The sequence below is a fragment of the Pocillopora damicornis genome, chromosome 10 (genome assembly GCF_964200805.1).
Source record: "Pocillopora damicornis chromosome 10, jaPocDami1.2, whole genome shotgun sequence".
Lineage (NCBI taxonomy): Eukaryota > Metazoa > Cnidaria > Anthozoa > Scleractinia > Pocilloporidae > Pocillopora > Pocillopora damicornis.
In genome coordinates, this window is record NC_142679.1 from 2,578,023 (window position 1) to 2,605,820 (window position 27,798).

General features: G+C 38.7%; 2 protein-coding genes and 1 long non-coding RNA gene across 7 annotated transcripts; all 3 read right to left on the minus strand.

Moving 5' to 3' along the window:
* Positions 1 to 261: 261 nt before the first annotated feature.
* Positions 262 to 27,219, minus strand: LOC113683628 (uncharacterized). Of its 3 annotated transcripts, XR_016180634.1 has the most exons (12): positions 27,073 to 27,219; positions 26,886 to 26,984; positions 26,289 to 26,398; positions 24,853 to 24,935; positions 24,068 to 24,137; positions 23,666 to 23,941; positions 22,654 to 23,400; positions 20,026 to 20,446; positions 19,169 to 19,279; positions 16,224 to 16,444; positions 15,538 to 15,659; positions 14,305 to 14,869 (listed from the first exon to the last, which is right to left on the minus strand). XR_016180634.1 is itself a non-coding variant. In XM_089185666.1 (10 exons), exons 1-10 carry the CDS (start codon positions 27,123 to 27,125, stop codon positions 14,782 to 14,784), a joined length of 1,869 nt encoding a protein of 622 aa, XP_089041792.1. In that variant the 5' UTR covers positions 27,126 to 27,161; the 3' UTR covers positions 14,305 to 14,781. The 3 variants fall into 3 exon arrangements, 1 of the variants encoding a protein (XP_089041792.1); XR_016180633.1 differs by lacking the exons at positions 14,305 to 14,869; positions 19,169 to 19,279; positions 20,026 to 20,446 and adding exons at positions 262 to 614; positions 1,197 to 1,341 and having other exon boundaries at positions 27,073 to 27,160; XM_089185666.1 differs by lacking the exons at positions 19,169 to 19,279; positions 20,026 to 20,446 and having other exon boundaries at positions 27,073 to 27,161.
* LOC149038453 (uncharacterized) lies at positions 3,011 to 3,949 on the minus strand. Its single transcript, XR_016180635.1, has 2 exons — positions 3,612 to 3,949; positions 3,011 to 3,397 (listed from the first exon to the last, which is right to left on the minus strand). It is a non-coding gene; the product is annotated as an uncharacterized LOC149038453 (long non-coding RNA).
* LOC149038454 (uncharacterized) lies at positions 10,661 to 13,995 on the minus strand. Of its 3 annotated transcripts, XM_089185668.1 has the most exons (3): positions 12,406 to 13,995; position 11,836; positions 10,663 to 10,971 (listed from the first exon to the last, which is right to left on the minus strand). In XM_089185668.1, exons 1-3 carry the CDS (start codon positions 13,800 to 13,802, stop codon positions 10,759 to 10,761), a joined length of 1,611 nt encoding a protein of 536 aa, XP_089041794.1. In that variant the 5' UTR covers positions 13,803 to 13,995; the 3' UTR covers positions 10,663 to 10,758. The 3 variants fall into 3 exon arrangements, with proteins under 3 accessions (XP_089041796.1, XP_089041793.1, XP_089041794.1); XM_089185670.1 differs by lacking the exon at position 11,836 and having other exon boundaries at positions 10,661 to 11,110; positions 12,541 to 13,995; XM_089185667.1 differs by lacking the exon at position 11,836 and having other exon boundaries at positions 10,661 to 11,052; positions 12,459 to 13,995.
* Positions 27,220 to 27,798: the final 579 nt, after the last annotated feature.

Here is a 27,798-nt window from a genome sequence, read left to right on the forward strand (position 1 = left end):
ATTTGCATAAGGAACTGTCAATTGGGAAGTCACGCAATCGTTTGCTTACCGTTCATTCTCAATCGTAAAAGGGAACAGTTCAGGTAATTTTCAAGTGACGCATCTTTCGGTATTCTTCCCAAAATCTTCGGAGTAGAACTTGTGATAAATAACTCTCTGAAAACAAAGACCACTCCTTTTCATTCCTCAAAATTGCCAAGCATCAGTCTTTCAGCTACAGGTAAAGTTGTTCAGACCGTGAAAATTAATACAAGACATACAGGTTTGTTTATTTATTTAAAGCGACACGAACTGTAAATTTAAGTTCACAATTCGTTTAAACGAAAGGAAGTCAATTGTAAATCAAACAAAAAAATTACAATGAAAATAAAGAAAAACTCCTAATAAAACAAACAATTCACAATCATATACGCGCGACTGATACTTCAAGTTCTATGTAAGTTAAACGTTACTGATAATGATAAAAACGATTCATTCATGCGACTACAAGAAATCAATCATAACCTGTGACATACGTGTTAAATCACACATTTACAGTTTTTACGCTGCTCTTTCTCGTACATTAAAACAGCATGTAGAAATGCCAGGAAATTTGATCTCAGCGCTCCCGGTTTCTGTCGAATAAAACAAAAAATATAAAATTACCAATTCTATTATAATTTGTTATTCATTACACTGCCGAATGTATTCCGAATTAATCTTTCAAGCACAAGCAGTAGCCTAGACGGAAATGACATCTATGCGGTTCAGAGCTACGGCAAGCGAAATTTCAGATTTTAAATTTTCCTTTCGGCTATTTTCGCTCTTTAAGCTTAAATTTGATGCGACGTTTCCATTCGACAGAATTTTAACCTATTAACCTATAAAATATCAGAAGCGATTGAAATGTAACTTCTCACTGTAATGTCCATACATTATCCAGCAAACAGGTAATGAGAAAACTTTAACTTATCAGATAGAGTTTGTGATCTCATCATCTTAATTATTTACAGGCTGGAAGTGCACTCTACTCAGTCACAAATAAATTGTAATCAGCGTTAGAGGGGTTCGGGGGTCATCAAAAATTTTAGCAATTTTAATAATTCGTCTAAAATTATCACTTTCATGTACCTGTAAGCACTTTCCACATCACCCAATATTTATTTGGCATCCTACAGTTTTAGAAACTAATTTTTCAGAGACAAATTTATACTCACATTTGATTTAAAACCTCTCTTCGTGTTCTTGAGGCATCTTGGCGGGTCTCTCGTCATTTTCTACAGGCTGCTTCTCAGGTGGGTTATTACATCCACTCGGTCGTCTTCTTCCTTTCTCTGTTACTCTTTCTTCAGTCTTCCACAGCTTCAAGAACAGGATTGTCACAATTACACCAAGAAATGCACCAAATAGTGCACTACATAAAAATTCTTCCATCTCTAGGGTTATTACATGGACCTCGAGAATGTTTGAAGATTATACTGTGACGTTTGCGTTCAAAGCGTAGGACGACCCCTATTTGGGGCGCGTGATGAATTAGTTAATTATGTTTGGCTTACTTTTAAATTTAGCCAAACTTATGTAAACAATAAGTTCACGTTACGTTTCGCTTCAATTTCAGGCGTGAATTTGCATAACTTTCATGGACGAAATCTCTATGAATTTCAAAGATCCAAACCATTTTCTAAACTACATCTGCTTTATCTTTATCCACTTAGCAAACAAAGCTTTCCAAATTACGGTCAAAACACCAGACGTGGTTCGATTCGAATTTCTCGATCTATCCTAGATTCTCCAACCGCATCGAAACAGGTACACAGCATCCATCTAAGAATCCTAGTGGAACGTGACTTAAAATAAGTCACGCGTTACTAGGTGCTTATACATATGCACGAAACCGGTTCGAAGAATTACACTCTTTGTCAGGGTTGAAGTCGTCGATTAAAACCGGAATTCTTAATGAATTACACACTTTGTCCGTGTTGAGGTCGTAATAAGTAATTTGTTTGCAGTCGGATTTATATCTACTGTAGGATTTTACACCACTAGCTGACGGCGTAATTTCATTTAGTAATTCCATTTAGTCTCTATTTACATGCAGTAAGACTTTACGCCTGGCCCAGTAACTGACGGCGTAATTTCTTCAGTCGCAAAATCCGTTGTTTTCTTGAGACTACCAATCCCACTAAGAGATTACGATCTCAAATAAATTTCTTGAAAAAAAAAAAAAAAAAACGCAACAGAAGAGATTATCGAAAGCAGTCAATAATATTGGTGAAAAGATTTCTGCTTCTTACGGGTAAGCGCTGCTCTTTCAAGGAATAGCATATTGTGCTGCTACGATATAAAGCTTCCGGCTAGGTGTAGGGAAGGGGAGCTTAATCATGACGAAGTAAGATTCACACAATTATTTAAGGTTTCTCTCGTTTGATACTTGACGTATGGGGACTCAAACCGCACCAATAACCATTGCAAATCTAGTAAGAAAAATGTGCCAGTCTTCAAATGTGACAACGAAACGACCGAATTGGGTTCAAGAAGACCGTATGCGACGTTATCATGTTAATCCGGTGAGGAACTAGCGTGATTAATGTGATGAACTTATCCCTGTATTTGAGTGGTCACCCATGGGAAATGGCGGGATGAACGTTTAATCGAGGATAACATTCTCCCTCTAGGAAGATGAAAAGAACCATCAAAAATAGCTCAATGCAAAGTAGAGAATTATTGATCCATTTGAATTGGATCCAGCGCTGGAACGGGGATTTCCCTCTCTGATGTAATTGCATAATAATCTCTCGGTTTAAAAATAACCCAATGACCGGTTCTGTTTACAGTTTGTTCCCGAATTTTTCTTGACTTCCCGATTATGTCCCATTTAGATGTCTTATTCTTTGTAATGCAGCCAACAACTTCAATATCAGAATTATAAGCGAATAATTCACAAAATAATTGTGCGGAAGCTGTTAAATTTGTCTTTTTCCTAGGACAGAGCGATTATCTATTCCGCAAACAAATCACGCGCGAATAATACGATATTCTTTAAAGTTTACTCTGATTGACAACAGAACTTTAAGCGAGACTCAAGATACAAAAAGATTGAAAAAGCGGACCTTGAATGTAACTTTTCTTTTACACAAAATATTTCATGTGTTGATAGCCTATGAAAAAGGGTTGTCTACTCACAACTAAATAACTGTCACCGAAGAAGTTTGTTACTTTATGGACAAGTCATACCTCACAGTAAATCATAAAAAAAACTATCAGCAGAGTACTCCAAAAGCTTCAACAAAAACTTATGACTTGGGGCTAGGAAGTTGTTATGCATAGAGATATCAGCTCTAACAATTCTTCGCTCAATAAGTTCCCACACAGTAAATGCTAGCTACGGTATACGTTCTTCTTTGGCGGCTCTTTATATCTGTTGAATTAAAGAAAAAATTGCATCACTAGGGTTTCAGTATCTTCCTCAGTTATGTGTAACTGGCCACCGCGACTTAAGGCCACGTTACGGTGACGTAACGAAAAGCAGTCTGCTGTTTTACTTTGTGAAAATGCTAATTATATAACGATTGATGGCGTTTATCAGAGGATAATGGGAGCATTTCAACTAAAATAATAGTTTGAACACCGACCTTAATAACGCATCTCCTCGTGTTCTTCTGCCCTCTTGTGAAGTCTTTCATCATTTTCTTGCGGCAACTTATCCGCAGGGTTGTTAAGATCATTGGGTTTGTCTTTCACTTCTCCGATCTCCTCTCGCGCTCCTTTCGGTCCACATCCCTTACCTCCCAAAAATTTGAAGACAAGCCATGCGGTGATAATGCCACTTATGGTGCCCCATACTACACTCCAGAGAACTTTGTTAGGGGACATTTCGTCAAGTTCGTCGGAAACCAAATCTATTTACCACGTCTCGCTTAACACTTTAAGTCAGTGCCGCTCCACTACACCCGCTTACTCGAAAATCACTGGAAAATTCGCTCCGTTTCCATAGCGTTTGAACATTTTATGACGTCATGCTATGCCATGCACGAATGGGTCTCAGCGTACCGGACTCCGAAATCCGTCAGAAGGAGGTCATCTCGGGTAGATTTCCGATTACGAAATCCGAGCTCCGCCGATGTTGTGCTCGTGATAAAGGCCCTATTTAGCATTTTTGACCCGTATAATAGAGTGGAAACGAACATGTACTTCGTTTTTACTCATGTCTTCGTATTAGCGTTAAGATATTTGCATTTTTTTTCCGTTGCTAACCTATATTACAGACTCCACAAAATTTTCGCGATGCCTCCTTTTCACTGATGGCCGATCACAACTACAACATAGTGACACCTCCACGAAATCTGTCAAAAGGAGGATATTAAAACACCAGAGGTCATCTCGGGTAGATTTCTGATGGGCCTTCATCACGAAGACAACATCGGGCGAGCTCGGATTTTCGTAATCGGAAATCTACCCGAGATGACCTCTTTCTGACGAATTTTGGAGTCCGGTACACTGAGGCCCATTCGTGCATAGCATAGCATAGTCGGCGCTTGAGTTGACATTCTTGATGTGTGCGAGTTTCGGCTGTTTGGCAGGCTGGCGTAGCTAGCTTAGTAAATTTTTTAAAAAAAAAATTAAATATTTATGTAGTATGATGACTGTTACGGCGCCTGCCTTCGGAGAAAAAATAAAAAAAATGGCATGCTACGTAAAGGCCTGTCTCGATTGCACTCGGCAACTTTTGAGTAGCTTTTGGCGTTTAAAGCAACTTTTTGCGATTCTTGTAAAGGCCTTAAAAAGTTTGGTATTTCTGAGCAATTTTTGCACAGAATACAGGTTTAGAGCACATGTTAAACATAAAAGAGTCAACGATATCCATTTATGCAAATTTTTTGTTTATCAACTTTCTTAACGCATATCCAGTTATTTGAACGTTTCGTTCGGTAAGACGCCAAATGAACCATGCGTGATAAATATGCTTAACTTAAAATATGATAGTAATACGACCAAATGCATGAGTGGAGACTCAGAGACAAAGCCAGAGGAGGTGCTTTTTAGGTCAAGTTTCGTAGAAAAGCAAAACACGGTAAACCCTTGATGACTCGTACAGTGAAATATAAAGCATAATACAAAACACGCCTCACAGAAATGGTGATTGACGGATTTCAGTCAAACCTTTATTAAGCGGTCACCCACGGGAATTGGCGGAATGAACGCCAATAGGTTGACTGCTTAAAACAGATTCCACAGATTAGGGCTAATATGAAGAAACGTTGAAAAACGTCATTTTATGTTACAACTGTCAACTAGATGTTCAAAGACTCGCACAGAAATACTACGAACATTGACTTCAAGATATGAATATGAATTGAATTTTACTTAAAAGATTATACTTAGCTTTATTGGAGTGCTCCCGCTTTCAGGCGCCGTTTTCATGGTCTCGGATGCCCGAGACAATCTTCCCCCCTGAGTTCCGTTCACTACTAGTGGGACACGATACAAACAGGCCATTGGTACTCACTTAAAGGTGACTCAGTAAAGACCGCTTAATAGAAAATGATAGTAACTAAGGGGTAGAAATTTCGGCACTTTGAAAACCGACCGCTAAATATTGGGTGATCGCTTAATACGGTGCCGTATTACGGTTTCGGAATAATGCCACCTGACAAAACAGGAAAGAAAAGAAAAGAAAAGAAAAGAAAAGAAAAGAAATACTTTTTATCATTAAATCATCCACAGCCGCTGTGATTATGAATGTATATGTAGCCTCAGAAGTCGAGAAAGGTTAAGGACGATTGATTGTACAGGGAAAAAAAACCTCTTGATAAACAACAAAGGTTAATGAAGGATTCGACCGCAGAAAGCGATAAAACTCGAACGGAAATTGATGGTTAATAAGATTTAGTTCTGCTCCAGGGGATTGATACCCTTTTTCTGCTTTTGTCATGAAAGTAGCGTTCTTCTTCTGATAAATATCCCACTGAAAACAACGACCGCTACTTTTCATTCCTCAAAATTGCTGCGGAACGGTCTTTAGGCTACGAGTAGAGTTGCTTAGACTAATACGATTAATACAAGTCAAACAAGTCCGTTTATTATGGAATGTGCAAAGTTGTACCTACTCCATGGTGAATTGTAAAGACGAAAATGGCGTCATTGCGGTTATTCGAGATTCTAAATTTCCTCTTGGCTGTTAACCTTTAAACTTTATGAAATGATTAAAATGTTACTTCTCCCTTTAATATCCACACATTATCCAGCAGATAGGCGATGGGAATACTTAAACTCGTCAGTTAGAAGTTGTAACCTTGATCTAACACCAAATTCTCGTAACTAATTTACAAGGAAATGCGTAGCAGTTTATAGATGTTCTCGTTGCTTTCTTGTTCTCGAACCGGTGAGCAAAAAGTATATGGGAAGAAAAATTATTCTTTTCGCAGCGAGGTCATGAACCACATCGCCATTTGTTGTGCCAAGAGGGGATTCCTCTGTTGGATGTCGTTAGAATAATTGTCTCTTGGTTTAAATGTCACGCTATTCTTGGCTGTGTTTTCAGTTTCCTTTGCAACTGTCTGAATGTCTTTGACGGGCTCGCTTTAGATGTTCTATTTTGGTAAAGTGACCGAGATCGTCAGGATCAGAATTGTACGAGTACAACTCATTAAAAAAATCGTAGGAGTTCGTCACTTTTTTCTTTCCCTAAAACGTTGTTTTATTTCGCCTGGCCAAGGACACGTACCAAGGATGAGGAAAATTATTCACTTTCCCCGATCAAGCAAACCAAATCAAGCACAAACAACTTTATTCACTTAGCTTAGTCTACGAAACAAATCACGCGCGAACAATGAAAAGTACTTCAATGTTTACGATCACTCAACTTGAACTAAAACTGAAGGTATAAAAATTTCCAAGAAAGGTAGCATCGAATTAAGTTTTCCACTAAACAATAAAATATCAATAGCATAAAACTAGCATCGATCAAGTTGTTTGGCTTTCGATTGTTAACACTTTTGACATGACTTAGTGTGCCATTTACTAAACGGTCAATTAAAAATTCCAAAACCTACAGAAAAAAAGTTTAACATATTACAAATAATTTGTATCACACATATACAGTTCTCAGTTCTAAATGTCTTAGGTTCCCACAGCAAATGCCAGCTACAGCATACATTCTTTCTTGATAGTTCTTTGTATCTGTTGACTGAAATAAATAAATAAATAAATAAAGGAATAAGCACGGGAATCCAAACGACCGGAAATGGCCTGACCCTTCTTGTAACGTCATGTATATGTTGACAATTTTATTAAATGCCGTCAACAACGAAAAAAATACGCCTGATCAGGTGTTTTAAGCCAGACATGACATGCAAATTTAATGGCGCCTAAAGCAGAAACAAAACACTAGAAAGTTATTAAACTAAAAAGCGCGAAATGTTCACGTTTCCATCTATAGGTTTGACATTGGAAATAAAATAATACAATAAAAACTTACCTTATTAGAGCCTTTCTTCCTGTTCTTGAGCTCTCTTCTCGAGCCTATCATCATTTTCTTCAGGCAGCTTAGCCGCGGGATTATTACGATCGTCCCGTTCGTCTTTCACTTCTTTCATCTCCTTATGTCCTCCTTTTAACTGAGATCCTTCACTCTCCAAAAATTTAAGGAAAAGCCATGCCACGATAACCCCGCTTATGGCACCGCATACTAAACTAATAAAAAAAGCTCCTTTGGGGACATTTTATCAAGTTCGTCGGATACCGATGCAAGTCGATTTAAACTCAAGACTTTCACTACAATTTATCCAGTACCGGACTGAAAAGAACCTGTGTTGCTCTAGTGAAGTCAATAAGACCGACAGCCAATAAAAACCGTCGATTTGTTGTATTAACGTCAGTAAGAAAACGAAACCAATGATATTTGGCGAAACCACATTCCATTGTTTTATGTACTTGTTTTGATATTTTAGAGACAAAGGAAATTAATAAAGGAATAAATTAATAAATCAACCAAGGAATTATTTGAGAAGAACGCGCACAACTTGGAGCACTCCAGTTCCAAGTTGCGCGCACAACTTGGAGCAATCCAGTTCCAAGTTGTGCGCTCAACTTGGGACACTCCAGTTCCAAGTTGTGCGCACAACTTGGAACAAGAGTGTTCGAAGTTGTTCTTACTTGGTCACGGTAAAGAGTTTCTAAAACTAACTCTTCCTATATTCTTAATGTATTACCAACTTTGAAGCCAGTTTATTTTTCTGCTGTAAGTTGATAATGTTAGAGCTATGCTACAATTTTAGAGCATACAGGTCTTAACTCAGATATTGATTTGATTCTCGTTCCATGAGTTATTTTGTTATTGTCTTCATCCTTTTCCTTTGAGAATAATATTCTCTCTCCTTATGTGATCGGTTACGCCTGTCCGTTACTATGCGTCGTTGATATGCTCTTCCAAAGTAGCGGTTTAGTTTTGCTCTCGGCGATAATACCATTTTTTCTATTTTTGACATGAAGATATTGGCAAAAGCCTCCGCCGTTGTATCTCGCTTCATTCCTCAAAATTAGTGCGGATCGGTCTTTTGACTACGAGTAGAGTTGCTTAGACCAAGATTAATACAAGTCAAACAGGTCTGTTAATTATAGTGTCACGAACTGTAGCTTTTAGTTCAAAATGCGTTTCAACGAAGGGAAGTCAATTGTAAATCAAACAATAAAAAAAAATTACAATGAGGTTCTGGCAAGTATTACACTCCCTGCTGCAGGATGTGCAAAGTTGTGCTTATTTAGCAAAATGTCAAGACGAAAATGGCGTCATTACGGTTATTCGAGATTCTAAATTTCTCCTTGGGTGTCAACCTTTTTAAAAACTCTCTGCAGTGATTAAAATGTTACTTCTAGGAAACCACATCGCCATCCGTTGTATCAAGAGGGGATTCCCCCGTTGGGTGTCGTTTGAATAATTGTCTCTTGCTTTAAATGTCACGCTATTCTTGGCTGTGTCTTGAGTTTCCTTTACAACTATGTGAATGTCTTTTACATACCCGCTTTAGATGTTCTATTTTGGTAAAGTGACCGAGATCGTCAGGATCAGAATTATATTTGAAGAATTCATTAAAAAATCATAGGAGTCCGTCACCATTTTCCTTTCCCTAAAACGTTAATTTATTTCGCCTGGTAAAGGAAAATGTACCGAGCAAGAGGAATATCATTCACTTTGCCTGATCAAGCAAACCAAATCAAACACGAACAATTAACGAGGCAAACAACTGAGGGGCAGAGCTTCCAGCCGCCATAAAAGTCGCACCAGCAACATCAGAGCCCATGTGAAGCTTGTTCGTGATCTGTTCCAGCGAGGGAACGAAGTAATCGTCGCATACGTACTGAGGCCAGTGCTTCAAACTTATAAATGGCCAGTACAAAATTAATTACAACAACCCCTTGCTTCTGTCGCTGATACTAGGTCACATAATCGTCTGGAAAGTCGTCTATGGAGGGTTTGACGCAATTTTGTGATGACGCCGAGGTTGTTTCTAATTGCACTCTTCGAGTTGTTTTGGTTGCATCAAATTCGACCGAGCGGGACCACGGTGATTTGAATTGATTTCTTCTGTTGTAAACGATGTTATTGACTTATAAAGTAGACTTGGGTACATGAAGCAAGCGAAAAGAACTAGAATTGCAAATCGATTTAAGACTTTATTTCCTCGCTTCATTTTGGACGCGTAAATCGAGTGCAGAGCGAACTGAAAATCTTACAAGTTTAGTGATGTTAGTGCCCAGTAACGTTCAACCAGTAAGAGATGTAAAATTTAACAGGGTTGGAGTGCGGATTGTCAGTCTCCAGCCATACCATAATTTTTGTCACGCAGCTGTTATAGAGAAAGTTCGTTATCGTTACTCACGTCACTTGCCGAATCTTTTACGTAAAATAAAACTCTGTGGTTATCGCAAAGGATACAATGATTTAGTGTATCCTACAATAATTATGCTCTATGAAACGAATGTTACACATTAATTAATTCGCAAATTTCGCTTGATAAAAAAAATTGCAAAAATAAGCTGACGTGAATGACAAGTGTCATATGAAAATATGATTACTCGAAATTCTTGTTGAGGCTGTGTTTAATGCATTCCACAAAAGTGTAAATTAAACAATTCTCATTATTTTTCTAATTCCAATGATTTTCTCAGTTTATTTTCTTTCGTTTTCTCGTGAACAGGAAAGTAATAAGTTATTTGTGGGTTTTCCTCGTGCAGTTCGGATTCCGTTCGTCCTTTATCCTGCTTTCCCTGCAAACCTTTCCTATTTGTCATTTGTCAACCACTCTCTAAATCAATTATAAGACCCCACGCCCCTCCCCCCAAAGGTTCATGGAATCAAGTAACTAGGGCAAAATAGATAAAACTAAAGTCATCAAGGAAAGCGAGACCTTTTGTTAATAATATTATAATGTAAAAATAGCTCCATTTCATTTTGTACTCTGTATTACATTGAGTACTTTATAATTATGTCATTACCTATGCAAGTTTTTCCAACATGCATGTCTTGATAAAAGCAACATTATAACAAAACACACAATCCTGTCAAGCGTAGAGTTCTATCTTAAACCTTAAAATTAGATCGTGACCTATGAGCAAGATTTATATTTTAAAGTTTATTCGATACAAGTCGATTCGATACATCGACAAAGCCGATTCGATACATGGGCTGCGTAGGTTACGTAACTGCTCTTACTGAAGTTATATCGAAACGACTGTAAACCTATAGAAGACTTGGTGCTTTCTATGCTACATTCTTCAGTTCTAAGTAAACGGCATCTTACAAGGTTGATTCGAAGACTCTTTAAATCTTTCATGCACAATAATTAACACAAGTGTGCTAGTCCATAATGCTATGAGCACTGAAGTTGTAAGTGATATTAAAGTATGTCTCCTCCATCTTCTTTGCCAAACAGCCATAACAGCCATATTCTGATAGTGAGTCTCGATCGCGAGGGATGCGCTGGTGAAAAACCACTCAATCACCAACTGAAGACAAGTTGTTAGAGCAAAAGGCTTCAACACTTCTAATAGAGAGGTGTTTTGAAGGAAATTGAACTTATACAAATACAAACAGCCGTTGACGGAAACTATAGCAGTTGATTCAAACAGCATGCTCATAATAGTAATATCAGCCATTAGCCTCTCACCACGAGGAGTGCGAAAACTTCCCCAAGGGGTTGTAAAAGCTCGCAATTTCTCTTCTCAGAATCAAGGCTGTAACTTTCAGTAATTTTTTAAGCCGCAAAATTTGAGGAATGAGACATTTCTCTACTTTTCCTTTTACTCTTTTGTTTTCATTTCACATGCAATGTTTGTCGTGTGATCAGCTATACAGGGTTGTTTGTATTGTTTGATATCCGCAAGACAATACCACAGAAGTATGCTTATGTATAATTTTAGGGAGTTTCAATTCGTTTAAAACCAAATGACAGAGGTTCTAAACACGAAACCTATTCTTTGGGGAGAAGGTAATTTCAAGAAGATTTGGCATAGGGAGAGTGCGGCATCCTTTTCAAAACCGCCTTACCTTCCCTCCATAGACGTGATCCTAAAATCCAGAGCGTAATCATGCCGGACACTCCACTCGACTTCTTGGTTCAGAACTCAGCTGTAACATCGACAGCAACGAATCTTAAGCCACAGGATAACAAGTATAATGGCTGCTTTTAATTAGTGAGATGCAAACGTGTACAAATTTCAGAAGCAATAATTTCACAGCGGGTTGCATAATCAGTCACAATTTCTGTTCCTACATAATTTCTGCTCCTTTCTCTCCACACACCATTCAAGACACCGAGTTCAGGTGAAATTTTAGAACTAAACTGGTAAAATCGATACCCTGTTTGACAAAATAAATCTGCTAACAACCACACCTTAAAGAACTGTGCATGCCACCACTTAGCTAGAAGAACGTTAAATCTTGGAGTGACGTTACTTACAAAAATAATTTTAAACCGCTGCAGGGTGCCTTTTGGCTGACCAAAAGGCGTGCCAGTCATCATCACGGTTTCACAGACTCAACTCAAGATTTTATTCGCCCGCTTTCGTTATATATTTTCACAAATGAAGCTTATTTCACTACCTGTCTGAAAGCATGCAGTCGAGAATAGGAAACTGACGAAAAACAAAACAAAAATGCATCTACAAAGTATCCTATTTTGAGGAAGCAAAGGTGGTAATCATATACCAATTTAACTAAACGGCATTTTACAAGTCTTATTTGACGAATCTTCAGCAAAGCGCTGATGGACAATCACTAAAAGGTTTGTACTGGTCCAATTTGCTATAGATACTGATGTGATAATCGCCAGAACTATATGTCTTTTCCATCGTCTTCGCCATATGGCCATGATAGGCATATTCTGATAGCGGGTAGCGATCATAATCGACAGGGTGATAAAGAAACACTCGATCGCCAGTGGAACAGAAGTGAAAATGGCAAAATACTTGAGTAAATTTACAAAGCTTTCGTTTTGTAAGTATATCATTTGATACAAGTATAAAACGCCGTTTACAGACACTATAGCAATTGATTCATACAACATGCTCATGATGGCGATATCAGCCATTAGTCTCTCACGGCGAGGAGTGCGAAAACTTCCCCAAGGAGTTGATTCTCTTTTCAGAATCGCATGGCAGAGATGATCAATTGCAACCATGGTGCTTCGTTCTATGACCTCTGCAGCGCCGTGAATAATCCCAATAATAGCGATGGACTTTAAGCTATCTAGTTCCGCTTGTAAGAGACGGAACATAACCGCCGAAGCGCAATACAACGGCGCCAGCAAGACATACGAATATCCCGGATGAGTAATATTGCATAGCCGCTGAACAAAAATTCGTGAGATGACTTCGAGTACGACTCCAATGAGAGGAGCAAATAGAGCGATTAGTAATTTCCCTTCATTGTCTTGTTTATTGTAAGCTGGATAAATCAACGATGCCACTGGAATGGCTAGAAACAAACAAAAATAAGCAGGTACTATCAGTTGAAGGAACAAAATCAGCTGTCCTTTCTTCGTTGTAGGGCGGAAATGTTTAGTCAATAAATATGCCTGGACGCAATAGTTCATGACGAACAAAATATTTAAAGGAATCTTCTGCACTGAGGATAGATTGGAATGAGATATATTCAGGACTTGAAGACCCACGCGATAAAGGGAATCCAAGCAGTACGTCACACAACAGACTAAAAATAGTTTCCTTTTCACTCCTTTTAACTGATACGGACGGAAAAGAAATAGCAAATACGCCAAGAACCAAATGTAAAGGAAGGCACAGGCAATGATATCCGAGATCGATCTCATCCACTGTATTCTTATTGGAATAAACTCTTTTGGGTAAAATTGGCAGTAGTTTACAGTCTCGTAGCATACGTACGATGTCAGTATGAATGCTGAACCTACAAAGGTAGCCGTTAAAAATGAAATCAGAGAGCCAATGTACATTGATTGACAAACTGAGAGGAGAACGGATGGTCTGAGTCGCTTCCAAGCCATTGCATCATCTTCCTCTGTTTGATTTTCTGGTACTTCTGGGTTCTCTACCGAAGAGGCGTCGATAAGCCTTGCACAGACATCGCTGGAAGGTAGATAGTCCTGAGCCGTGGCTTTTCTGTAGCTGTATTGTTGATAAATGACCTCGTCGACAGGATGGTGAAACCACTCGCGTCCATTGTTTAATAGAGGATCAAAAACCCGCGCCGTAATTTCAGGTTCCTCTGGGTTGCAATGCTCTGTTACACCGCGTGTAAAACTGTACACGATACGGCCAAAAGCCTCAGCTATGAGTGTAACGCTGGACATTTGAGATATGCTCAAAAGAGAGGTTTAAAATCCTTGTACTGCGATCGGTGACTGTTCTATTGACATTAGTATAAATTTGGAAACCGAAATATTCTTCCAAATTATCTTTCAGCTCGAATTTCGTTAATCATGCATAGCGCTGATAGTATAATATTTATTATCGGGTTCGAAACGACCGGCTGTTGTATCAGCTTTGATACTGCTTTACGTCAGAAGGGAATTACTGCGCATTAGGCGGATATTCATGCACAATTTTACGATACGTGAAGACCAAGTCAGAATAAAGATCTCAAGCATGTACGTTGTGCTTGGATGTTTGAGGGTAGTGAGATTCGAAACCCCGCAGAAGGGTCATATTTTTTCTTTGTTCCACGCTCCTAATAAATGAATAACATTCCCATGTACAATAACATTAACATGTTCCCACATTAAATAAAATCATCAAATCAAATAACGGATGCCTTTCAGCTGACTATAAGGGCGTGGCAGTCATTCTAAATCCTTTTGCATGTTCCCACATTATCGCCATGTTTAGTCAGGTCGTTTCGGTCCGTTGTATTTCAAGGTTAATTTCCCTTTATCCACTTCTAGTTGATAATCAAATTAGTGGTTCACTTGACCACCAATGTAACATAACAACTCGTTCTTCGTTAATATCTTGTTTAGTTTGACTCAGAACCTTGCTTTAACTCGAATGGATTCGAAACCGTCATATCCACAATGAACACTACAGGTTACGAAAGGAAAGGGACACCTAATTGATTTACGGCGAAGTATTGGCTACGATCCTCTACAAAGTACAGGTCGCGAATGGATCTCTTTTGATGAAAGTTATTTATCTGGAATATTTATCAAGAATATAGCGTCACAAAAGTTGCAGTAGTGAGATAACCCAAAACGAACAGATGATAGCCCGAGAAGAACAGTTATCAGGATTTGCTATGGAGACAACGGTACCATGAAACTTAGCTTACGCCCGTTAGATATTATCGAGGACCATGGCTGGAAAAACTTTGCCTCCTCCACAAAGAAGACCATGAACCACGCGATACAAACGCAGGAATTCACTAAGGAAAAATAGGTAATGAAAAAAAATAATAATAAATAAAAAATTTTAAAAAAAAGGTAAAAAAAAAAATGATTTCAATGTCGTGTTTTAATGTATGTCATATCGTTTCATTTGGTTAACAATTATTATTCAACAAGCCTTGAAAGGCCGGGCCCAGAAGTTTTAAAACCATCATCCAAAACATGGCAACTTTCTGTTCATGTTTGGTGAACACTTTGCTACTCAGTGCCACGCAGCTCAAGGGTATCTTTCTCTAACTCGTTTTTATGAATTCATTTATCCATTTATATTTTATCTATCTAGTTTTCTTTTCTCAGAATAAAAATCTAATGATCACAGAGTTTGTTTTGAGTAATCAGGACGAAAAAACAAACATTTGCAGCGTTTTAACCTGTTTCGAGATTTAAACTTTGCTGCCTGCTGTAAAAACTTGCGGTTTCTCGCATTGTTCTGGAAAATACTGGGTGTTTGGATTACGGTAATGATCCAAACCGTACTTCATTGTCTCTCTTCGATCATTTTCAAAGCTTTCAACCGTCATTCCGCCTTAACTATCAACTTTCAATTGAATGATCCTGCCTTGTGAAACAAACTTTATCGAAATGTTTATATCGATATTTTATGTAAATAAAAATTATATTTTAACTTGTAGCTTTGCTGTCTTACCTGTCAAATGGGTCCATTTTCTCCAGTAAAGGCAACAGCCTTTCACCAACAAACTGTTTCACGTGTAACTCAAGACAGAGAAGCTGAACGTCATGATGAAGACCAACAAGTTTACGAAGCTCCTGTACGAAAGAAAAAGGGAAACAAAACGACTATGTGGTTCCTTTAACTGCAGCTTTGACAATAGTTCTCGCCTCCCGCTCGTGATTTACAGACTTCTCTCTTGTTCTCCTAACATCCCGCGTGGCTTAAGACGCTGGTAACAGAGAGAACGTGCAGTCTCAGTATTGCTTAACCCTTGACTCCTTAACATCAGTATGAATATTCTCCATACTACTCCCTTGAAATTTCCTAAGGTTCTGACAAGGAGAATTTGTTGAACAATCAAGAGCTTCTTTAGTTGGTTATCAGCTCTTTTATTCTCATGACCTTAATGCTTGATTCAGCGGTGATGTTGTAAGGAGAAGTTAGATGTTAGTCAGTCTTAGGGGTTAAAGGGTTAAATGGACAGCGGCAAAAATCATTCATCTATTGACTGACTGAGGAGGATCTCAATGTACGAGATCCACATTTAAAACTCATTGCCTTGAATGCAATTCTTTCAGTTCACTTCTTAAGCATTTACCATGACCATTTTGAAACAAGCTTTTTGATTTTGACAAGGACGTGCTTCGTTCGTTTTTTACCTTAACAGAAGAGTAGGTGAAGTCTATTGAGCCACACTGTTGGTCAAGCCCAGCGCATGATTTAGCGCTTGCGCAGTCATGAATTTCTTTAGGTATCCAGCGTGAAAGAAGTACACACCCTTTGTTCCACTCTTCCCGGACAATCGAGGTTTCCCGCGGGCGGTCCCGATCAAACATACCACAGTTGCCGCAAGGACAGCGTTCGTTTAGTTGCTCTTCAACTGAGAAATAATAACAATAATTTTTAAATTGTTTTAATTCCTTTCGATACAAAAATCTGACACTCTGGTTCTGTGCCTCTGTCAAGCCTGAATTATGGTGGCTGGACAGCTACGACGGGGTTCATAAAATGATATATTAGCAATTCTCTTAACTACAATAAGGAGGATTGTGTCGACACTTTACTCGAGAATTGATGGAGGCTGACATTGCAGCCCACAAGTCATTACAAACTCTTGACACAAGTGTGTTCGGTTTCCTGTCTTTTGCAATTTCTTTCTTCCTTGTCTTTCTGGTCGAATACTGATGGTGTTTAGTCATGAGATCGCTACCTTCTATCGCTTAAAGTTATCATAGAATTTTCTAGTTCCTTGGGTCTATTTTGCAAAATATAAAAGGGGTAGAACCATTAAAAATTTCTTACACTACAGTTTCACCACTAAGGAGTCGAATATCCTCAGTTAGTCTCGAATACGACACTTTTTATACTGCATGGGTAGCTTGATAAATAATGGTTTCCTCTCTTTCCTCCACGGGAGCTACAATCATTTTAGAGAGCAACTTAACGTCCTGATCAGTTTTAACTTTCATTTGCGAGCGTGCGTTTACAAAGGAAAATAGATAAAATTTCCCGAGAATTAAGAATTTGTTCATGCTTCGCGTGCGTATATCGTGTTATGGATGCACGCGGGAAGTTTGGAGATCACCAAAAATGTGTAAGAGTAGCTCGAGGCGCAGCCGAGAGCAACTCTAGCTTTTTGAGTGTTCTCCAAACTTCCCGCATGCATGCAATACGATATACGCACAGCTAAAAGCATGAGCAAATTCTTTTATAACAGAGCGACAACAAGGATCTGCGCGAAGAAGCCTTTTACCTTTAAATGTTGTTAATGACCAATTGGTGACTTTTTTTTTGGTCCCAGTGAATATCTTTCGGTCAAAATTTGCGGCAGCTGGTCTTCCGACAAATTTGCGAAACGTGCCACTTGCAAGTTGTTTTCGGCTTTATTTTTGTTGCTTGTTGGATCAGGACCTATAAGGTCGATGCCGATAAAAAAAATTGGGCAGTTCTTCGCTGGTTTCTTCCATGTTTCAAAGAGAAGGAAAACCGCACTGCAGCTTAACAGGACGGAAACTCTGAAGCCAGGTTAAAAATAATGCCCACGTTATCTTATTTACGTACGGGCGTGCGTAAATAAAGATTTTGTTCATAACGGCTCAATAGGACTTATACAGGGCAAGCACGCGCGCTATGTTATAATACTGAATTAGCCATCAAAGTATATAGGGTAAACAACATAGCCGCCGTGATGTCAAAGAGTAAACATTGCGTTAGTTTTATCATCTACTTCTCTAAAACTGGGGAACGTTCTATGCTCGGCTTGTAGTCGCTCAGTGTAGTTTTATCACTGAGCGTAAAGTACTTGTGGAGCCCAATCGGAGAACAATTTTCGTTTCATAAACGACGATCTTTGTTGAGATCGTTAATTCTTGTTACCTGCTGTCAAGCATCTTCCAAGATAGCTCAGCCATGAAAATTTACCACAGTAAACACACGTTCTCACAAGCAACAGAATGTCTCTAAAGAAGACCCTTGCTGTTTAATCCAAAGGAACGTACTAACGATCCAGCTCACCATCGAGTTCTCTGCAGCTTCGTGTCAGAGCATTCGATGGTTAAATTGGACGGCACAGAGTTCGATTTTTCGTGGGGGCGAGACACGGAGTTTTTTTTGTCTCACGGTCGTGACAAAACGAGTATTTTCTTTATTTCACTTCGAAACAGTCTAAGTTAGTGACGTGAATGCGCCACCTAATACTTTTAAAAAGCTGTAACTACACTTCAGGATACTCTGAGCTTCCAGGCAACCATACCTTAATGCTATGTTCTTTGTAAAAACCCGTTCACCAGCATTAAAGACAAGAAACGAGCAGAGCGTTTGTACAGGCATTCTGGTATAAGCGACTAAAAATTTCGTAACAAGCTTCTTTTTTTTTCTGCTGGTAATATTGAAAAGCTCCCTACCGTGTGTGAGGCAAGCAAGTTGCTAACAAAACAAATTCATCTCTTGAAGAACATTTTCATTACTCCTTTCAGCAACTCCATTTGTGTCAGTAACACGTGTATGACACGTACACGGGGTTAATTTCTCACCAAGTCACGGTTTTACTTTAGTTCAAATTACCTCTCTTGATTCTATGCCGCAGACGACTTCACAAGTGAGACATGACGTAATTTAGGGATAGGGGAATCCCCGACACTTTTCACAAAATAATTTGCATAAGGAAATGTCACTTTGGAAGTCACGCAATCGTGTGTTTATCGTTCGTACTCAATCGTTAAGGGAACAGAACAGGTCATTTTCAGGTAACGTATCTTTCGACATTCTCGCCAAAATCTTCGAAGTAGACTTCTGATAAACAACTCTCTGAAAACAACGACCGCTCCTTTTCATTCCTCAAAATTGCCAAGGATAAGTCTTTTGTAAAGTTCTTCAGACTAAAATTAATACAAGACATACAAGTTTGTTTATTAATTTTAAGCGACACGAGTTCACAATTTGTTTAAGCGAAAGGATGTCAATTGTAAATCAAACAATAAAAAATTATAATGAGATTCAAGAAAAAAACTCCTCGCGACTGATACTTCAAGTTCTACGTAAGTTAAACGTTACTGATTAAGATATATACGATTCATTCATGCGACCACAAGAAATCAATCGTCACCTTTTAGACACGAGTTAAATCACACATTAACAGTTTATAGCTTAATTCCCGTACACTGATTAGGACAGCTCGTAGAAATGCCAGAAAATTTGATCACAGCGCTCCCGGTTTCTGTCGAATAAAACAAAAAATATGAAATTACAAATTCTGTTCTTAAATCATCATTTCCTTACACTGCCGAAAGTAAAAAAAAACTGTGCTTTACAAGCAAAAGCTTAGACGGAAATGACGTCATAACGGTTTGGAGCTTCAGCATGCCAAATTTCAGATTCCATATTTCTTCTTGAATATATTTGTGCTTTCTAAGCATAAATTTGATGTGACGTCATACGTCTAAAAATTCGGCCCCTTTTTTAACCTATTAACCTATAAAATCTCAGAGGCGATTTTGCTGTAATATAAATTTCTCGCTGTAATATCCATATATTATCCAGGAAACAAGTAGTGAGAATACTTAAACTGATCAGAAATAGTTTGTTACCTTGATCTAACACCAAATTCTCTTAAGTAATTTGCAAAGAAATGTGTATGACGTCACACCACGGTTTGCTTCAGGACAATAAACAATTACATGGAAAGTTTGAACTCCTCACGTCAAGTCTGAAGTACTCACGGTTGTAAACCTGTCTTCATGTGCAAAATGGCAAATTGTAAAACACACATAAAGAAGTCGTTAAAATTGTGTTTTTCGCAAAGAGAAAAGCGCATCTAAATAAAACAAAGAAACACTGACGTGCACCAACACAAACTAGCTCAAACTAAAATACAAATACTCGCAGTTCTAAAAGCGTGTAATGATGGCGTCTATCAAAGGATGATGGAAGCATTTCAACTAAAATAATAATTTGAACACCGACCTAGTGCATCTCCTCGTGTTCTTCAGCCTTCTTGTCGAGTCTTTCGTCATTTTCTTCCGGCATTTTATCTGCAGGGTTGTCACGATCATTCTGCTCGTCTCTAACTTCCCTGATCTCCTCGTGCGTTTCTTTCGGTCCGCATCCTTTACTCTCCAAAACTTTCAAGACAAGCCATGCTGCGATAACTCCGCTTATAGTGCCGTAAAATATGCTCAAAAGAAGTTTCTTTGGAGACATTTCATCAAGTTCGTCGAAAACCAAATCTATTTGATATTACCGCGCCACGCAGTAAAAGAAGTCTACCGTAGTGCTATTCACCTGGAACAGCGCCAAGTCGAGCGTTAGTCGCGCCAAGTCGTGCACGAAGACCGTGGGAAAAATCGCCATGGAAACAAGAATGTTAAGCACGATTTACGTCCGCCTATTTCCGGTATTAAAATATAAATATCGGACAAAAACATCATTTTAGTGCTAACCACCCGGAACGGCGCCAAGTTGAGCGTAACATTGGCAAAAGTCCGAGACAATTTCAGACCGTGGGAAAAAATCGCTATGGAAACAGGAATGTTAAGCACGATTTAAAGTAAATTAGTGGACGAAAACATCACAAGTGACAATGGTCATCACCTGATAGCCACAAGATGTAAAAAAAAATAGAACAAAGCGATTTTTCACGAAATATTCCCCAGATCGACAAGTCGTTCGATCAATTTACAATGACGTTTCGGCTTGAATAAAGGAATCACCTCGCTACTCCAAAAGATCGTTGTTAGTGTAAATTCTGTCCATAAATTGGGTCCCTAAAGAGGATTTATTTCCTCTTTTCAGTTTTGTACAAGAGATAATAATCTCTTGGTTTTAAGGCAAGCGATTGGATAACTTCACATGACTGGATGTACATGTGTTTGATTGGATGCCAGTGAAACGGCTTATGCGTTGGTTGAAAAGTCAAAGCTAGATTGTGTACAATCATTCCCCTCGTCTCACAGTCAAGCTTACTAACCAAAGCAACGAACAGGCTACTTTGTGTTTTGTATCCTGTGATGCACAGCATTAGCTATGCATCACAGGATACAAAACACAAAGTAGCTTGTCCGTGATGCATAACATTAGCTACGCATCATGGGTATGAATGTTTAAGCTGATGTCAAAATGTCTGTAACGCTTCAAAGCAGGTTCTTCGTCCTGAGGCACAATCAACAATTAAAATGTTCCGTACCAATCTGCATGTAATTCACTAACTTGTTTGTAGAGTTAACGAACGATCAAAGTACAATCGATTCTTTTCCCCATTTTTTTCGCGAAAATACGGGAAGAAACGACTTCGATAAAATAAAGAATTTGATGGACACATTTTCAACACAAATGTTATCTATATTGTACTCAAATCATAAGCATGAAGGCGAACCGTAAGCATGTTATTCTTAAGGCCTATTTACACGGTACGACTTTGTCGCATGCGACAAGCTTACGACAGGCCTACGACATGACTTAGGACAATTTACACGTGCACGACATTTTCACCTACGACATGCCAAAATCGCGTGCAATTCCACTCGTTTCGGCCGCGGTCATTGTTTCAATAATTTGCAAGAGAAGGAAAAGAACCTCTTCCTCGCTCCACAGTGATATCATATTCTCTGTTTCCTCATCTAAGAATGTATTTTTCGCTTTGGAAGCAGTCTTCGACTTTCCGGAGGCGACTTCCTCTGCCATTTTGACGCAAGAAAATTTTACCTTCCTCCCCTACTCAGTAGAAATTTGTCACAAAATACGTCATTTTCCATCAATTTCGGCTACGATTGTCGCAGCGTTTTAAAACATGTTTTAAAATCCTACGACATTTTTCGTGACGTGCACGACAGTCGTAAGCGAGTGGTAGGTTTGATTTACACGATACAATTCGTGTCGTAGGCCTGTCGTAAGCTTGTCGCATGCGACAAAGTCGTACCGTGTAAATAGGCCTTTAGAGTACATGTTACTAATTGCAGTCTGAGATTGCCTTGATGCATCATGTAATCCTTGACAAAAGGTCATTAAGTAGATTCCGAGACGATCAGTCTCATTGACGTTGCAGCACGAGTGGCGTAGTGAAAGCAACCGTTGGTTCGGGGGGAGGGGTGGGGGAGGGAGGCGTTGCATGACAACAGCTCAGCACGTGCATTTTAAAACTTTGTACATCTCTCAGCCGTTCACTACAAAACAACAAAGTGAAATCACCGAAATTTGTGTCGTCTGCGAACGGAAACCGCGACGGAAAATTCTTTTAATTTCTATTTGAAACTCACCGCTGCTCTCATACATTATTCTTATGCTAACTTATGGCGCTGTAAGAGACGGTAACACATTCAGCCATTCGCACAAACTGTAACTAAAAATGTAAATTCATTTTCAATCGACGTCTTCCTCGGCTTTGCCGTCCTGACTGCTTAAGCTCCTTAATGACTGGTGAAGGAGATGAGAAGCCCACGAGAGTTTAAAGAGAGGTCTGGAGCGAAAAATGCCATACCCTTTACGGACCTCGCCGCTCGTGCTGCAGCGAAAATGAGAGCGTGGACGGAATTGAAGGGGGCATAAACTAAAAGAATTTTGTATCGTAACCGTTAAAATTATGAATTTATAACTCACCTTCCAGTAGCTGTTGTGTCCTTTTTTGCAACTCGTTGAATTTACTAAGCACAATTTGCCAGTGTCTATAACATTTGTAAACCTCTTGCCACGACGAATCATCCTTCAAATCATTACTTCGAGCAACCACAGCACTAGTGAGTAACGACAGTCTTTCATGTTCTTCAAGAAGTCCCTTTGATTTTTCCTTAATTTCTTTGTGAGTGGAGATGTACCCCATTTTAAACTCTCCTTCGAGACGTTCGACAAAATTATGCCAAGGCAGGGATGATTTACTGTCGTCTTTTTCGGCGATTTTTCTTACTTCAGAATACAGTCGAACGCTTGTTGCCTTCAACTTACGGTATTTACCAGGTAGTGCTAACTCGACACCTTCCACCAAAGGATCAAACGAATCCTCTTTCTTATCGTGTACGTCTATTTCTTCTGTATTAAACGAGTCACCCGGCCTAGGTAATCCTAAGGATTGACCTGGTATTCCTGTGACACTTTCGGATACTCGCCCGAAATCTACTAAATTTTCAGCAGATCTGTTGACACTTTCAGCTTTTTCAAAAAGCTTACTTGAGACAACAGACTCTTCCCATGAAGGAGAAGAAATTTTTGACTCCTCCTGAAGTAATTCCTTGGAAATCTTTCTCGCGTTACTTCCTTGTTCTTTACCAGTATTGTCCGTGGTTGTTTTGGATGTCTGAATATTTCTTCCACCAGATCCAGGTCCAGGTCCAGTTCTTAATGTAACATTTCCTGGAAAAGCAAAGGGAAATAAGTATCTATATGGCATGTTTAGATTAAATAAGCGAAACAGTTGGCTTATTCGCGATCATTAGAAAACACAGGCGCTACCGATCATCCAGCGAACTTGAAAACTTCATAGAATGAGAGTCAAATCAAAATCCGACAAAGTTAAGACGTCCATGTTTTAAAATAGAAGCAAAGCTCCAACATTGCGTGGCAAATCCCGAACCCGCCCTCCGCCACCCAGCCTACAAACAATGGCACTTGATATTACCTCCTTCCTTAAGATCAAGTTTTGAATGGGTTCCTCTCCTGTCATCTTTTTTCAGTACACTGTCCAGGTACTTGTTGGCAGAGCCTCGAGAACTCTTTGGTCTCTGAGGGGACTTCGCTGAGGGGAGCCTCCCAAACGCTGAGCTGTATGTGCTCTTCATGGCTGGTTTCCTGAGTCCAGGCTTTGTGACAGACGCAGGGCGTTTGGGTGGAGGTTTGGAGGCTTTTGAAAGATTTTGCTTTGTTATTTGTTGTACAGGCTTCTTCTGTGGAGGCTCTAAGATGTGATTAGTTAAACGAAAGGTCAGCTAAATCAGCATAAGATAAACATGAATACCCAACTAATAAATCTTGTGACAACTTCAACCTTAGAAGAATTATCCAGGGATTAAAACAAACTTACTTGAAGTTACTAAAAGTGGCTTTTTTGAAATCTTTCCCTCCTGCTTTGCTTTTGCTTCAGCCTCATCTAACTTTAAAACAAAAAAATATTTATATTGAGTTTTCTATGGCACTAAAAGGATTGGGAAATACATATAAACACCCCTAGATTTACTGGTCATTTTATCTTAAATTCTCCCAGAGCATTCTGTGTTACTTCATTTCTTTACAGTGAAGTGTAAAGCTGCAAGAAAATTTCAGGATCATTCTTGTTTATGTCAAAAAATATCATCCACAAAAATTCATCAACATTGAAGCAGTTAAAAAAAAATTGACCCAAAAATTGAGGGAAGTTTTCCCCACAAGACTGAGCAGTGCATACTGTGCAGGTTTAACCCATAAAGTCCCTTGAGTGACCAAGACAGAATTTCTCCTCACAATATCAATTCAATATCAATCAGAAAAGTGATGAGAATAAAGAAAAATATCAATTTGGGGATAATTAATTGATCCAATACTTAATTCTCTGAACTTACATCATAAGAACTGTATGGTTGACAGTAAGGAGAATTACAAATTTGATCAGGGAGTTAAAGGGTTAAAAGAGAGAGAAATTAGAAAGGTCTTCCATCTCTCCAATCCTCCTAAATTTTCTTAACAACATCCACATAAAACTCCAAAATGCAAACATGCTTTGTATAGTTAAACTTTTGAATAGTAACTTTCTGCTTTTTTTTTGGTGAATTATTTTTCCCAGAGAGAGACAAATGACATTAATCCACTGAAATAAAACTAAAAGTGAAGTACCTTTGCCTGAACTTCCCTGGTCTTTTGAGCCTTTGCTAGTAGGTTTTCAAGTGCTGCCAACTCTTGGCTCTCAACTTCTTTAGCTAGGAAATATTTCATGGTTAACAAACTTTATGATTACGATTCATCAGTGATACATACTTAAATTAACAATTGGTTCATACTTCAGCATGGGTTCATTGAGATATAAAGCACGCGGGAAGTTTGGAGAGCACAAAAGATGCATAAGAGTTGCTCGAGGTGTGGCTGAGAGCAACTCTAGCTTCTTGAGTGCTCTCCAAACTTCCCAATTGCTTCATATATTGATGAACCCACAGCTGACGTATGAACCAATTGTTTTATAACATTTTTAACCTGATGGAAAATTTTTTCCCCAAGGGATTTGTTTGCTGATGTCATGAGCGTACACAATAGGAATATGAAGCATGCTTGTGCAATTGAATTTGATTAGACAAATTTACTAGCTATGTCATAATAGAGTTTGTTGCTGTCATTTAAATGTAATTGAGTTTAAGAACTACTAGTAAACACATCAAATTACAGGTACCTCACACATACCATAATTTACATATTCAGCTGAAAACTTTCAGTGGCTTTATGAAAACCTGACTATCAAAGAAAAAACCTACAAAAGTATCAAGAGCCTGTCAACTGCCTGTCTGTTGCTTACCAGGAAACTATCACTAGCACCTTGGCAACCATGTCATAGCCCTACACTAAAGATCACTCTGTGAGAGAGGTATGCCAAATATTTTCTAGCACAAAACAATCATAATAATATTATCAAAGTCACCTCAGGTGGTTCTCCCCCTTTTCTTTTGTAAGTTTTAAACCAGTGTTTATAATTACTATACAAGTATTTAACCCTTTAACTCCCATGAGTGACTAAGACAGAATTTCTCCTTACAATATCAATACAATACCAACCAGACAAGTGATGAGAATAAAGAAAACTATCAATTTGGGGATAATTAGTTGCTCCAATACTAAATTCTCTGAACTAACATTATAAGAATTGTATGGTTGATGGTAAGGAGATTTACAAATTTGATCTGGGAGTTGAAGGGTTAAGGGAAGTTTGGGTAGGGATGTAATGCTGAGGCTTTAGTCACACTGATAATGCACAAGTTTTGGTATATCTACCTCATTCAGACCAATCAGACTATATACCTGGTATAAGATTTCAAAATAAAAAAAAATCAACAGTATTACACATGTAGACTGATTGATGCTAATTCTCACTTGCCATTAAATACTTCTGGTTCAGAAGCACAGTCTGATGAAGAGGTTAAGAAGCCAGGAAGTGAAAAACCTTATTTTGGACTTAGAACCCCAAAACAACATTCCCTGTTTGACAATGCATATCCTCTACGTTATCCCTCCAACCTTAATTGCCACAAGATAAAAGCATAAAAACATATTCATTCAGTCTTCACCTTTGCTTTCAACCTGTGTGCTTTCAGTATTTGTTTCCACATCCTGAGTAGTTTGTAACAGTTCAGAGCCTTGTCTGTTTCCTCCACTTTTTTCACCAGATTTTAGTGGCCTACAAATCAACAAAAACAAATAAGGGACTGAACATGAACTATGATATAAGGACTCCCCCCCCTCTCCAAAACAAAATAATGTAATAGATATATCATACTACGCTAGTACCTACTAAGAGATGCGAACGATCAAATGGTACTAATACATACTTAATACATTAAATTAATAATGCCAAAAGAAAAAAACTAAGCAACCAATAAAAAAATTTAAAAAAAAAACGCAGAAACAAAAAGGCCAAAGCAAATGGAACCACTGCAGTGAAACAACTTAAATCAGGTAAAAGTTTAATCGTGTGGCAAAAATGTGGTGTATGTGGTCTAAGTGAGTATAATTAATTTTGATAAACATATAACTTCGCGACTTAACTAGACATGTACATCTTTCTAAGAGTAAAATGTACTCCACGTTTTGGAACACATGCGATTAAATACCTCCTTTTTCTGAAAATTCCATCACCCACGTTAAAAATTCGAGGCATAACTTACCACGGCTTGAGAAGACCACGACATTGCTGAACATAACATTCAGTTTCCCGTCTTCGGCGCAAAGAGAGTTCGTACGATTTCGATATCTTTTCCTCAAGCCTGTTCGCGAAGAAACGACAAATTTTTAAGACGCACTCAACTTTTAAGGATTCACAACTTTACGAGTGGATTAACATGACTAAATTACATCTTAATAACTTGTCTAACATCGTCCATCGAATTTACCGCCTTGGCCGCCATTTTCTTTTCGTCGGATGAGCCGCTGACTAAATTGCAGTCTTAGCGCAACTCTTGGCCCCAGGCTACTAAACGCATCCGACCAACGTTCGAAATTTGTCCCTGTGTTCATGTTCGCGTTACTCGGAAATGGCTGAAAATTTTATACAGAGAAAAATAAATCTGGTTCTCCTAACTTATTACGAGTTTCTTCAAAAAAAAATTGCTGAGGACAACTGGACAAAGAATGATGGCACTATTGCAGGTCAACTTCATAGGGACAGATCACAAAATAATCAAACTTGGGACAAAAATGGGCGCTGATATCACATTCAATTAAAGCAGTATATAAGAGTGGGTACGGAAATATTTTTCCCTTTCCACAAAAGGTGTTTTCAGTAAATGGTTTGAACCCACGAACCCACCCGGGGGTAACATGTAATAGTGTGATCGTCCGGGTGAGTGTAGTCCTGACAGGGACTGTTGTCGGTAGTGGTGACTGACGTTTCGACAACCTGGGCGGAAGTCATCATCAGAGTCAAGTGAAAAGGTTGTTGTCAGTCGAATGTACTTAGTCCGGTTTGTGTACACTGATTGGTCAGTTTTGCCGTGATGTTATTGGCTGTAAGACTCAAGTGGCGTAGGTCAGTCTTGATTGGTCGGTTTGGATCCATTAGTGAAGTTAGTTCGTTCTGTT